This window comes from Pituophis catenifer, unplaced genomic scaffold, assembly GCF_029215685.1.
Source record: "Pituophis catenifer annectens isolate HBS135680 unplaced genomic scaffold, rPitCat1.0.hap2 SCAF_1, whole genome shotgun sequence".
Taxonomy (NCBI): Eukaryota; Metazoa; Chordata; class Lepidosauria; order Squamata; family Colubridae; genus Pituophis; species Pituophis catenifer.
The window spans coordinates 46,320,342-46,335,387 of NW_027256881.1; the positions used below are offsets into that span (position 1 = coordinate 46,320,342).

At 37.0% G+C, this 15,046-nt stretch overlaps 1 protein-coding gene across 1 annotated transcript; it reads left to right on the plus strand.

Moving 5' to 3' along the window:
- The first annotated feature begins 661 nt into the window (after positions 1-661).
- Positions 662-14,837, plus strand: FLVCR1 (FLVCR choline and heme transporter 1). Its single transcript, XM_070948887.1, has 10 exons — positions 662-1,643; positions 3,148-3,292; positions 5,183-5,323; positions 6,557-6,624; positions 7,288-7,391; positions 9,073-9,183; positions 9,445-9,550; positions 10,174-10,285; positions 13,150-13,217; positions 14,431-14,837. The coding sequence occupies exons 1-10, from the start codon at positions 942-944 to the stop codon at positions 14,557-14,559; spliced, it is 1,686 nt and encodes a 561-aa protein (XP_070804988.1). The 5' UTR covers positions 662-941; the 3' UTR covers positions 14,560-14,837.
- The last annotated feature ends 209 nt before the right edge of the window (positions 14,838-15,046 follow it).

The following is a 15,046-nucleotide window of genomic DNA, read 5'->3' on the forward strand; positions in this document are numbered from 1 at the left end:
CAAGAGAAGCCAAGGTCTTAACCGTAACGTGGATCTCCATCAGTCTTTTCCCCCCAATCCAACTACCCTCCTCTTAATTTTCTAGAAACAGTTTGGGAACCTTTTTTAAAAAAAAATACCAATCCGCCGTCGAAACCTAGGAAGGATGCTACCATGAGGAGCGCACATATATTCTCCTGCCGCCCTCCTCCCCCGATACACCACGGGTGGCGTCTGAGGGACTAGAAGCATGATGCAGCAATCTGTGAAAGGTGAGAGCCGCCCCAAATGACAGCCGGGACCAGCTGCCGCGCCAATCTTTCCACGTGGCCGAAAGGGAGGCCTCGGCGAAAGAGACGCACCACAAATCCCAGTTCCCTAATCGAAGCCGGGCAACCTGGGAGCCCTTTCGGCTCAGGACTCAGCCCGGCCTCGTTTCTCCACGATTGGCGGAGCCGCGATAGCGCAAATATCTCTCCGTCTCCTCATTGGCTTAGAACGTCTCCTTTGGAACGTCTCCCGATCGAAGCGGAGACTAAGTGCGCATGCGGAAGCCGGCATCGATTCTTCGGCGCCTGAACTGAGACGCGCTCTTCCTTCAATCTCTCCCCGGAGTCTCTGGGATGAGCCGTTGGCGGGTGGGAGAAGCGAGGCCGGAGCTCAGCCAGTCTTAGTGGTTGGGGAAGGCAGAGATAAGAAGTGAGGGCTAAATGCAAAGCGCGCCGAGGAGAGCAAGCCAAGCATCCCCAGAGCGAAGGCCGGGCGGGAAGCGCTTGGCCAGTATGTGAGAAGGCAGGCTGGAAGTGGCTGCGGGCACACCTGCGTGGGGAGGCGGACGGGAAAGGGGGCGGCGCGTGTAGCGGTTCTGATTGCGGTAGACAAGGGAGGATCCTAGTAGTAGTAGCTGGTCCGCCGGCAGGTAGGCTTGGGCGGGGCGAAAGCCTCAGGTCGGGGAAGGGAGAATGGGCGGCGAGGAAACGGAGATGGCTGAACCCGGGGAAAGCAGCGAGGCCAACGGCGAGGTTGGGGAGGAATCCACGGTGCCTGCCTTCCAGCCCAATGGATACCTGGCCGGCAAAGAGCCGGACAACAGCGGCAGCTGCATGCCTTTGGTGACCGAGAAGGATAGGGAGGTTGGAAGAAGCGCCGCTTCCTTTGCTGATCTCGAGAAGTACCCAGAAGCGGAGGCGATGCTGTCTGACTGTACCATAGGGGTGAAGCTGACCCCTCGGCTTTCCAAACGGAGGCTGGTGGTGCTGGCCGTGTTCAGCTGCTATTCGCTAGTAAATGCCTTCCAGTGGATCCAGTACAGTATATTGACCAGTGTCTTCACTCGCTACTATAATGTTTCTTCTTCTGAAATTGACTGGCTCTCCATATCATATATGGTGGCATACGTGCCTCTCATATTTCCGGCCACTTGGTTGCTGGACACGCATGGCCTCCGTCTCACTGCCTTGCTGGGATCTGGGCTAAATTGCTTGGGGGCCTGGATTAAGTGTGCCAGCGTCCAGCCAGATTTCTATCTGATCACTCTGCTGGCTCAGATTGTGTGTTCGGTAGCCCAGGTCTTCATTTTGGGCTTGCCCTCCCGCATTGCTTCTGTTTGGTTTGGACCCAAGGAAGTATCCACTGCTTGTGCTGTAGCTGTTCTGGGCAATCAGGTGAGTGGATAAAGAGGAGAAAGTTTGCGGTAAGAGATGCATGAGATAGGGATGTTGGTGGATAACTTTGGTGAGAAAAAAAATAAATGCATTTGGATTTAAGAAAAAAAATATAGTTTCCATTCTAAACATTTAGATGAGCACGGATCATGCACAATCTTGTTGGCATTGATGATTGAAGCAATTAACTTGAATAAGCAAGGACATTTACAACTGAATAATCAGCCTTCATATATTTAATCCAAATCCTTGCTAATTAAATTTGTATCTTCTGTCTGATGCTGTGATGTCAGTAGGGCATCAAAATATAAGTTTTCATGTTTCAGTTATAACCTAATAATTACGGAACTAATAATCTAGAAATATAAGCATATTCCAAAGAAAATGTTTTCTGCAAGAGTTTTAATATTTTAATATTCAGAAAATCAGTTAGGAAAACAAATGAGTATAAAAAGTTATTGTAACATTCTTGCATTCTAAATATAGTTCTGCACCTTAATCCAGAAAAATCACGTCATTTAAATATAATAAATTAGAACTCTACTAGCTGTTGACTTCCTGATGAAAAAGCAATGTTTTTCCATTTTCTTTACTTGTGATAGAAACTTTCAGGTTTATGTTGTTATTAATACTGTTTTTAAGGGTATCACCAAGTGTGTTGATAGAAATATATTTGGATTTCAAAAAAAACCCCACAACATTCATGCAATCTTTTACCAAACACTCCTGAACAACTATAACGGCCATAGGAATATTAAGAGTATTCAATTTTTCAAGGATTGGTTATTGGTTAAAAGATAAAGGAGCAGAGAGAATAGACAATTTCATGTTGAAATTTGCAAATCAGTCTCTGGGATAGTTCAGTGGGGTGGATGCTATAATATTGTGTTCTAGAAGTGAATAGAAAGGAAACTGAAATATATAATTGCCAGTATAGTATAATTATTTTATAATGTGTCTGTAAAAAGTATAAAACTGGAAAAGGAGTACCTCAAATGATTAGGGGATTATATCAATTTTTCTGTTACAGCATTTAAAGCTTTTTTTCTTAAAAGCAGAGAAAAAAGGTTTGTAAAGAGGTATAAAACACGTATGATGGATAAAGTTTTCTTCCTCTCAGTATCAGAATGAGTCATTCGTTATAAAACAAAAATGCTAAAGAAAGTATGTCACCATATAATGCATAATTAGATATGGTGATGGCCACAAATTTAGGTTGTTTTAAGGGGAATTAAACAGGGTGTGGGGGGGAGTTGATCTGTTTATATCTATAATTCTTAATGGCTGCATACTATTCCCAGACGCTTATGTGTGAGAGCTTAAATACAGGCTCTTGAGAAAAACAGTAAATCAAGGCTACTGCCTTACTGTTTGTGATTATGCATTTGAATGTATTTTGGATTGTTGTATGATACCGTGTTGGCTAGATTGACCCTATGCTAGTCTAATAGATTTCCTATGTTTTCAAATTTATTCTAACACAATTTTCTTTTTATTTTAATAGCTAGGCACAGCAATTGGCTTTTTACTGCCTCCAGTTTTAGTTCCAAACACATATGATGACCTGGATCTTATGGGACATAATATCAGCATAATGTTCTATGGCACAGCAGGAATATCTACTTTCCTCTTTTTAATAACAGCGGTTGGTATGTAAAACATTATTTCAGTCTAATACCAACAGCAATAATAATAAATAATTTGTAAAATGAAGTTGAGCGATTATGGAGGAAGAAATCAATGGTTGTACCAACAGTAATAGCCCTTGGAGCAATACCCAAAGGGCTGCCCAGATACATGGAATTTTTTAACTTATTAGACCTGAATATCCTGACTTTGCAAAAAACCACTCTGCTCTGAACTGCCTATGTCAGGAGTGTCAAACTTGCAGGTTGGATGTGTCACATGCTGGCCATGCCCACCCCCGTTTTAGCGAAGGGGGAAAAAAGTCGATAAGTCACATGATGACAACATGATGACACAAGTTTGACACCCCTGGCCTATATACTCAAATGTTACCTTAACAGCTCTTATAGGTCCTTGGTTAGGACTTGAGCTAGTTTTTACTAGTACCAGACTCTGAATCGAATTGAAGATTAACCATAATAATACAAGAATTATATCAATGCATTATAAATAACATTTTGCTTTTTTTCCCCTAGAATTAGCTATAATTACAAATTATAACATACCTATGAGACAATAGTAAGGAAAAGTATAATGGGATGTTTAGGTTAAGAAGCAAATTGAAGGAAAAGTAAAAGAAGAATTACTAGAATTGTACTAAAACATGACTAGAAAAATTATGGAGTTAAGATAAACAATGAAAAATACTATAGTAACCAAGGAGGGATTGCAAAATCTGAGATCCTATGAATATAAGAATTTGCAACACTTGATAAGGAATGAGAAAACCTCAAGCAAAAAAAAGGAAAGATTGTATCTCATAGTAATGAAGAAAAAAACCTGATACTAGCTGTGGAAACATAATACGGCATTAATGCTACTTCTAGTCACTGTAGTTCTATCAAGTAGATGTATTGAATAACATAACTATGGTGCAGTTCCTTTGCTGAGCTTTGGCAAATTCAGGAGAATGAAGTGACACATTATATTCTCAGGTTTCAAATGATCATTAGAATGCATAGTATGTGAGCAATTGACAATCAAAATTGGAAAAATAAATGACTTAAATTCTAGTAAGCAAACTAACTCATAAAAGGTTGGATGCTGCAGCTTCTGACAATGTTAAAAAATCTTGTTTGTTTTAAAAGGGTAAGTTCTACTTTCAAGGAGGGGAGTGGTTCAGCACTCTTTGTTGTTTTATCATCATTCTCAAGACGAAGAGGATGACTACATCAGAGAATTTTAGGAACCCTCAGTTGGGAAGGGAAGCTTTGTGGACAAAGATCCTTTGCTCATTACATATGAAAAAGTTGAATTAGTTCTGTGATACATACAGGTAGTCCTTGACATGGCCAAATTGAGCCCAAAATTTCAGTTGCTAAGTGAGGCACTTGTTAAGCGAGTTTTGCCCCATTTTATGACTGCTTTCTTTCTATAGTTGTTAAATGAATCACTGCAGTTCTTAAGTTAGTAACACAGTTATTAAATGAATCTGGCTTCCCCATTGACTTTGCTTGTCAGAAGGTCTCAATAAGTGATCACATGACCCCAGGACACCGCAACCGTCATAAATATGGATCAGTTGCCAGGCGGCTGAATGTTGATCACATGGCCATGAGGTGCGGCAATAGTCGTAAATGTGAAAAACTCATGTCGCTTTTTTCAGTGCCATTGTGACTTTGAACGGTCATTAAACAAACTTGTAAGTCAAGGAATACCTGTACTTCTAACACATTGACTTTCAGGATTTATAGTGACTGAAATCCCAAGTTATCCCAGGATCTGCATTTATGGAAACATACAAACATGCTTCCTTTATTATATTGATAATTTATTACATATGAAGGTGGATGTAAAACTGTTCCATCATGAGAAAATGTTATATACATAATACGTTTTTGTTTTCTCCCTAGTGTTTAAGGAAAAACCCAAATATCCTCCAAGTCAGTCTCAGGCTGTTCTCCTGGATCCATCTCCAAACGATCACTCCTATAAACAATCAATATTCAATTTGTTCAGGAATGTTCCTTTTATTCTTTTGCTGATAAGCTATGGTGAGCATTATTTAACTTATTTAAAGATGTGCGTACTAAACATTGTATTGTTTTTATAACCTGGCTTTCTTCTTGTACTTTAGAGATTTATTTGCTAAGAGATATTTATTAAATTGATATGCCACCCATCTCCCTATTGAGTTATGTAATTGCTATTATAAATTCTTATATAAAATTTTAAATTATTAATATTCATGTTAGAAACATGAAAATTAAACATTCACATCTAGTTAATTTTGTCATAGAGGAGATATTCAATTTAAGCATGTACTACTTATACATTCTATTTTGAACCTGTATTAATATTGTTGAACTTTTTAATTCTGTGGTATAGAGTGTTTAATTGTTCAAAAATAAGGTAATGGGTTTTGAAATACAATGTCTATTTATATTTACTTAAATATTTGTGGCACTAAAAGACAAATGTAACAAAATTACTTCCTCTATTTGTAGCATTTTTCAAGAAACTTCAATAAGTTGTTGAAGTTTCATACCATTCATACTGAGACAGCAGTAGTTTTTGCAGCTTAGAGCATAATGTAAATTCTGAGGTTTGTCCTGATACCTTTGGGCTATTGCTGGTGAAGGAGTAAGTGAGCCAGTAAGTATGTAAGAATGATCCCTAAATGAGCAGTGATGTAGCTGTGTTTATACAATTCTCTCATATGAGAATGGGGAACTGTCACTATTCTGTATAATTTGGAATATTGTGGTAGACCTGACAAGACCAACAGTCATTCTATGCCTCCTCTCTCTTGATCCCATGATTCACAGAACCCCAGCTAAAGATTTATTGAGGAGCTGGTGAGTAATGTGAAACGAGCTGACAAATGTCTTGGGGCATTAGATTCTTGAAACTAATTTCATGTAGCCATAAAGCGATTTGAAGCCTACTTTTTTCAGTGATTCCCCCCTCCCCTCCAGATTTTGCCTATGGCAAAAATGATGAATGACATTTAGATTTCACTTCTACTTATTCACAGCCCTCCCCGTAGTTCACTGACTGTTTGCGTATCTCCCTTTCAATGTGCTGTGCAGTGTTTCTGTTTATGCCTGTCTTGATGGCAAGCAGGAGTTGAGCCTATGCAGGGCAAAAAGATATTCTGGGGTCCCAGGTTTCATTTCATTTTCAGGTAACTCAATTTTCTGAAGGGTAACTTTTTCTGTATTTTATGAGTTTGGCTTCATTTATTTTGTGTAATAATGGCAGTACTTTTGATAACTTCATTGTAGGAATTATGACTGGAGCCTTTTACTCAGTGTCAACTCTACTAAACCAAATGATATTAGCTCACTATGAGGTAAGTTCTTATAGAATTTGTTGAATCAAAATCAGTGCTGTTCTTGTTTTGTCATTGCCAATTCTGATTTGTACAGGAGTTAGCATACAGGATGTGGGAGATCTTTCATTAGGTAAAAGAATAATAGCTTGATATGCTATCTGATTATGGATTATTTTATTTTTACCTCAGATAAAAAGGATGAAATTTGTAGAAGAAATAAAAGATGGGCTTGTCACTTTGACAATCATGAAAAAAATGAGCATTTCATCTTCAGATCTTTGAAAGGACTGTCTAAAAATACTGCAGTTTTGTAGACTTAGGTTGCATCTATTTCATTATTTCTTTATAAATTCTTGTCTTAATCAAAATTGGTAATAGAATAATCTTTGTTTAATATTGGTTTTTTTTTTTTATAATTGGAAAGCCTACCTATTTACACTATCTGAAAATGGGCTATAAGCTAAAATTATGGCTATGCATATATAGTGTCCACTCCCAGACTGCAACATTTCTTTTACTATTGCCGTACTTTGAATTTACTTATGCTTGGTATTCACCTACAAAAATGATTTATAAATTTTACTAATTTTTTAATAGATTAACTTTTTTGAAAAAGTGAATTAGAATGAACGTAATTATTCATTTCATAATTATGTGATTTCATGATTATATTACATAAAGGGAGAAGAGATAAATGCAGGTAGGATTGGCCTCACACTTGTGGTAGCTGGAATGGTTGGCTCTATTATTTGTGGCTTATGGCTGGATCATACCAAGACATACAAGTAGGTATATGAATGGGAATAGCAAGTGTTTAAATTCATGTTATGCTGTAGTTACAATATGAAGGCTGAGTAGTTTAATAGAGGTCAAAAGATTGATTACAAAATATATGGAGAGCATAATTCTGTCTTTTGTTAATTAATTGAAAGTGTGCATGTGTGAAGAGAGAATTATGTTTATGAGGAGTCCTTGGTGCTCTCTGAGCTTGCTTGCTTTTTGCAGAGGTTTCATTACCCAAACTAGGTAACATTATTAGTGTTAGTCACTGTCACTGACTAGCACTGATGATGTTACCTAGTTTGGGTAATGAAACCTCTGCAAAAAGCAAGCAAGCTCAGAGAGCACCAAGGACCCCTCACATCAACCCTGAGCTACAAATATTCTCCTTTATTAGAATTATGTTTAACCATTTTTGGAAAGCTTCTGGCTATAGCTCATTTTTTGGTCTTTGGCAAAGGACCATAATTTCTTGGTTTAGTTCTAATAGAATCTCTGGTTTTATCAAAGCCAGGAACTTTGGGCTAAAGATCATGCCACAGGAAAAATAGAAAAGATGAGAGAAGATTGCTTGACACTCCCATTGATAATGTCAGGGTTATAGACATTTTGCTACGTATATCATTTTAACTAGACTCCTAAAGCATTTTGTGTTTCTTTAAAAACAAGTCATGTGTACAGAAATTTCAAGCTGTTAAGAGTAAGACTGTTTCAGGGGGCAATAGTCTGTGTGTCCTGCAGTCCATATTACATATCTGTACTGCCTGTATTTCTCCAGGTTATTATAGTTTTATAGTAATAAGCATCTTTTGAGTCTTAAAATCTGAGAAAGCTGTTTTCACAAATTTTAAAATAGATGATAAAGCTCAGATTACATCTAGTTCAATGACTTTTCAAAGTTATTTCAAATTAGGGCTGTGTGATGACTAGTCATTGAAGTTGTGGCATTGCAGTGTTCCTATAACCACATAATTGTGATTTGGGTGCTTGTTGTCAGTTGGCTTGCATTTATGATGGTTGCAGCGTCCATCACCATTTGTGAGCTTTCCTTCCTGCTTCCCACAAGCAAGATCAATGGGGAAACTGGCAGGAGATCGCAAGTAGATTTGGGTAAGTTGCTCCTGCTCCTAGTCCCATGGAGCCTCTAGGAGGCAGGGCAAGTGGTACCTGCTCAAACTTGTGCCAGGCTGCAGCATCCCCCTTCCTTATTCGCACTCACACCATGCCACAGTATCTACCTCCCATCTGCACCGCAGCACCTATCCACTGCCTGTCCACATGCCATACAACTCACCGGCCTGCCTGCAAGCTATCTAAGGAAAGGCTTGTGAACTTCCTGCTGGCTCCCCATTGACTTTGCTTGTTGGAAGCCAGTGGGCAGTTGCAAGCTGCGGTCACATGAGGTCCTTGCTTAACAACCTGCAATCTTCACTTAATGATAGCACAAGGATTGTCAGGATTGGTGTTGCTAAGCAATGAAGTCACACAATGTCACACTGTAGGAGCACATCATAAAAGTTTACAATAGAAATTCCAGTCCCAATTACCATGGTAATCCAAGGACTACCTCTACTCTGTTAGGTGGCAAAAGAAGGCAATGACAGATTGCCACTGAAAATGTACATTTTTATTTGTGCTCTTTATTATAAAGTTATAGCAAATATGATTCTTTTTATTTTTCTACAGACAGACCACATTAGTTGTATACATTCTCTCTTTTGTTGGGATGGTCGTATTTACATTCACCTTGAATTGTAGTAACCTTCTAGTTGTATTTGTGACTGGTGGAGTACTTGGGTAAGCTTTTTGCCATAAAATATACTACAATGTTAATTTAGGAACATTAAATGTATTATATTTTATATTATTTTATTTTATTAAAGTGTTAATTTTCTAGTGGAATATATTTCTATCAAAGGTGGATTTTTGTAACTGGATTTTCAAATTATTGGAATAAGATAGAAAATCCGTTGTAGGTTGCCCTAATAGTAATAAATACTGAAGAACAGTTTTGATATAAATAGTAGGAATTATTGCTAATTTGGCTTTTTATGTCAGTTTCTTTATGACAGGTTATCTGCCCCTTGGTTTTGAATTTGCTGTGGAAATTACATACCCAGAGTCAGAAGGCACTTCATCAGGGCTTTTGAATGCTTCAGCACAGGTAATGAGGAATATTTTACTAGAGTCTTGGAGTTCTGAGTTCAGATAACTTTGTCACTTCAGTAATGCTGTTTTTATAAATAGGTTAGTAGCAAAGATTAAGGAAACAGCTTTCAGAAAGCCCTGCACATCATATTAATTATACAGAGCTTTCCTAAAGCTTGCAGCATCTCTATTTAAAGTATTTAGAAAATAGCATATACATTGTAACAACTGCATTACTATGCAAAAAAATAATAATTCCAAAATAATATTTATCCTTTGCTGAATTTATAGATATTGTGGAAAAATGAATTCATGGCTACCCAGTCCATTCTAACTATTTTTTCTCATATCTCGGTTTATGCTTGGAATCCAAAAGAATACTTTTTTTAGAATAAGCTATTTTCTATTAGAATGGCAGGGTAATTCTGTGGTGGATCCTCCCCCACAATTGAACAAATTTTCAGGCCGTGAGTAGTACACTTTTAACATGATGAGAACACGCTGTTCTTTTCTGAAAGTAATATGTAAACAAAATCCCACTTATGCGGCACAGTAGGAAATAAAACTGGCAGAGTTCAGGGAGCTCAAGGAGAACTGGCAGAGTTAGATTCTGATATGTATTCTTATAAATAATTACAGATATTTGGGATCGTCTTTACATTGATCCAAGGGAAGCTTACAACAGTTTACAATCCTCGTGCTGGAAATATTTTTCTCTTTGTGTGGATGTTTATAGGTATCATTTTAACAGGTAACATCTCAAATTATGTTTTTGTTCTTAATAGAAAAATAGTGTATATGAAATCTGTCCAAAGCAGGGGTATCAAACTCAATTTCATTGAGGGTCACATCAGGGCTGTGGTTGACCTCAGGGGGGCCAGGCGTGGTGTGGCCAACTGGGTGGGTGTGGCCAGCTTGATGCTACTCCCCAGACTGTGGGCAAGTTTCCTCTTTGCACTGGGTAGACTGGGCCGAAGCCATGCTGGCCCAATGTTTCCTCTTTGCATTGGGTAGACTGGGCTGAAGCCATGCTGGCCCGATGTTTTCTTGGTAGACTGGGCCAAAACCATGCTGGCCCAATGTTTCTTCTTCGCACTGGGTAGATGGGTCAAAGTCACACTTTCCTGATGTTTCCTCTTCGCATTGGGTAGACCAGGCCAAAGCCACGCAAGCCGTCCCCTTACATTTTCCAGGACAGCCCCATGGGCCAGATCCGACCACATCGCGGGCCGGATCTGGCCTGCAGGCCTTGTATTTGACACCCCTGCTCCAAAGGCTTAACTCATCTTTGTTTATTTGAAACTGTAAAACTCCTTTTATTACCAAAAAACATACACAAATCTTAACAAGAATAAAAACACAATGCCTTCATAACGGTAAAGCAAATAAAAATTTGTAAACATTTTAAATATGTTAACAGCAAAGGAAGAGCAGTAAGACACAAGATTGGTTAAACAGGCTTTGCCCCACAACAAAAGCGGATTTGCCTACTTTTTTGTTTCTAAAGTGTCTATTACAAGCATTTGTTTAGTGATCTTTCAAAGTTACAATGGCACTGAAAAAAGTCACTTATGACTATTTTTCACACAATCGTTGCAGCATCCTTGTGATCACGTGATCAAAATTCAGATGCTTGGCAACCCACGTATTGTGTTCCCCAGAAAATAAGCCCTAGCATGATTTTTCCGGATGCTCATAATATTAGCCTTACCTCAAAAATAAGCTCCAGTTAAGATTGTCAGCCAGATGGACCCATTTTAATACCGTATTTCTCTGAAAATAAGCCCTAACCAGAAAATAAGCCCTAATGCATCTTTTGGAGCAAAAATTAATATAATATCCAGTCTTATTTTTGAGGGAACACAGTAGTTATGATGATTGTAGTGTCTTGGAGTTATGTGATCACTCTTTGTGACCTTTGAGGCAAAGTTAATGGGAAAGCCGAATACAATTAATCATGTTACTAACTTAAGAACCATGTGATTCATTTAAACACTGGCGAACAAGGTGGGCCATATGATGGACATGGCCTCCATGTCTGACACAAGATGGCCTCCAGGGCTGACACAAGGTCGTAAAATGGGGCAAAATTCACTTAACTGTTTTGCTTAGCAATGGAAATTTTGGTCTCAATTGTGGTCAACAACTAACTGTGTCTTTGATGAATGTCTTTCATTACTATGTGTGTTCATTTTAACCTGGATTAAAGCCTAAACTGAAAGGTTGGTTAGCATGTGGCTCAGTCATAAGATTTTCCTCAATAATTTGTGCATAGTATCTAAGAGAAATCAATATTAGGATCCCTCTTAAGATGTACAGTATTGCAATGGTGGTGAATAACTCAGGTGTAGGATGAGAGTAGAGGATCGTTACCAGGCTAGGTAATCCCCTGAACGCCACTGAAGATGTTACCTTGCCTGGTAATAGAACATTCAGAAATCAACCCACAAGCTCGAAGAACAAACCTCCACCCTCATATATGATATTGTACTTTGATACATTGTGATACATTTTAAGAAATATCTAAATTCAGATATTGCCTGAGGCTCTGAAAATCATTAGAGTTACATTAAATCATTAAAGAGAGTTAAAGAGAGTACAGAGAGTTACTTCTAAGCAGTTTCCTTTATTGTTCCTCACCTACAGACAGAAATCTTGCCCAAATAAAACAACTACTACCTCATTAAAATATACTCTGAGCACTTCTAAGGATGAGCTATTTTGATCCTTTCTTCCAACCAAACTTCTGGTATCTAAACTTACTGTCTCTTGGTCTTCTGGAATGCAGCTTTTCCCTTCTGGGAATCCAGACTATATTCCACCACAGATATTTGTAGAATCTGAGGAAATTGTAAATCGTAACCTCTTATAGTAATTATAGATATAATAGATCCCAAAGGTAATAAATTATATTTATTTAATAGTATAATAGAATATAAAAGCCATATTTTTGCATACTTTCAATAAGCTTTGGTCATGATATTATATATCACATAGATAGATAGATAGATAGATAGATAGATAGATAGATAGATAGAGCGAGCTTTCATTGGAAATAATGAATTAAATTGTATTGAATAAGAATAAAGCAACTTACTCTAATAATTGCCTTTAAATTATTTTCTTCCCTGAAGTTAGCAATAATTGAGCTTTCACCAAACTCCAAAAGGATCAGCAATGGGAGTATCTGGAGTATCTTCTACAAATGGAAAGTTGTGTAGTAGAATGAGTTCTCAAAAAATGTTTTTATCTAGTTGTTCAATCAGTTTGAATACTTATCTGCATCAGTTCTACTTTCATTGCACTACAATGGCTGCTGTTCTGTCCCCATGTTATCTTGATAGCATCACTCCACCCATCACAAAAATATGCTCTCCCTGATCTAGATTTGTACTTTTGATTAATATGTTTTAGTATTTACTCATATAACTATTTCTCAATTCAGAAATACCTGAAAAACATTGCAATAAAGCAAGTATTAGATATTCTGCAGAAGACTGCTGACGTTAGTGTGTTGGTATCTGTAGGACAATTAACAAAGCCAAACTTAAAAAAATCACCAGAGTGAAATGTATTTGAATTGATATTTAATACTATCTCTTTTTTTTTTTTTAGCTTTAATTAAATCTGATTTACGAAGGCACAATATAAATTCAGGCATTGTAACTGTGGACATTAAATCTGTAAGTAATTTTAATCTTTAAATTTATTGTGATATGTTTAACTCACTCTCGTTATATTGTCAGTTCTTTTGAGTAAATTTCAGAAAAGATTTTTTGTGAAGTTTACATTTTTTTTATTAGACGTTTCAAAACCCAATTTATTATTTGCTGTTTCTGAAGAATCTTCCAGTTTGTCCAATTTTTCCCAAATCTGTCTGCAGCATATGAGGAAGAGGGACCACTGAGAAATTGAAATCGTGCAGAATAATAAAACTCTATAGAAAGCACTCTCTTCCATCTGCATTGGAACTTAACAAATATTCCATTTCCTCCTGGAAATTCAGTAGCTATCATGTTGCATATTTTAAAATGACATAAACTGCATTGTAATATTTCCTGAAGTTATTACCTATTCTTTCATTTCTATGTACATATTTAAATTGCAATTATATAAGTAATTATCAGTGGATTATGTTCCATAGACAAGGGCTCTAACCCACTAATAACTCATTTTCTATAATTATTTATATTGAAGTACATAGTGGTCCCCAAAACCAATAATTATTAGGTTGTTTAGTCTAATATACAAAACAGTTGCAAGTAATATGATACATTTATGGAAGGTAAATGCTCATTTCTGTATCAAATGAATGTGTATTCATCATTTGTGTATGAATATTAGGTATAATATGCTAATATTTAAATGTATGGTAAAACATGACTTGGAGGTTTCTCAATATAGATGACAATATGACACATTTGTATTTAATACACATTCCTATCAATTGAACTTTTTACTAATTAATGTTGGTTCACCTAATTTTCCAAAGGATTTGGACAAAACATAGTATAGTGGTACCTTGGTACTTAACTCCTTTGAAACTCATCGAACTTGGCACTCAATGCATTTTGACATGAAAATTTTATCCCAGACTTATTTGTTACTTGACATGCAAGCTAGAACTTGTTGTTGGCTGCCTTGTGACTAACACATTATTCCTTATGGGTAAAATTTGTTTGGTACTTGTTATTTTTGGTACTGGTCGCATCCTCCCCAAAACAATTAACAATGAGTACCGAAGTACCACTGTATACATTTCCATTTTTTTGAATGTTTCATTGGAATTTAGGGATCTTTTTTTTTTACTCTGATAATATTCCATGTTAGCTTCTCACTAAATCTGTTTTTTAAATCTCCTCATATGTTCTGAATTGCCTTTTATTTCTTTGACAGATACCCACTGACAGTCCTATTGGAGATGAACAAAACAAAACATCAAAAAACCAGTCAGAATCAAAAATGAAAAATGAAAAAACACTAGACTCACAATTGGCAGATTTGATTCTATTAAAAGAATCTTAATAGAGAATCACAAGAACTATAAGCCTAAAAATTGTGCTGAATGGCAGCAGTTAGCAGTGATTGTACACTAGATAAAGGAAAGATTTGTATGCACTTAATGAACACATTTTAACTTTAAAATGGTAATTTTCAACAATTGTTTTAAGTTTCAGTCATAAAATTCCCAGGAAATCTTCCATTTCTTATTTGGAAATTGTGCACTTTCATAAAATATATTATGCTATAAATGATAAATTAGAATCTCTTTTATCAAAATCTGTGCCACTAGCTACCCTATTTTCCCCAAAATAAGACATCCCCTGATAATAAGCCCAATCGGGCTTTTGAGTGCGTGGCAATAAGACCAAGCACTTATTTCAGGATTCAAAAAAATATAAGACAGGGTCTTATTTTTGGGGAAACGTGGTAATCCACATTTGGAATTCTCATATAGAATGTGTGCAGTGAGCAGTTTGAAATCAATGAAATATGTGTTTTAACTTGTTTT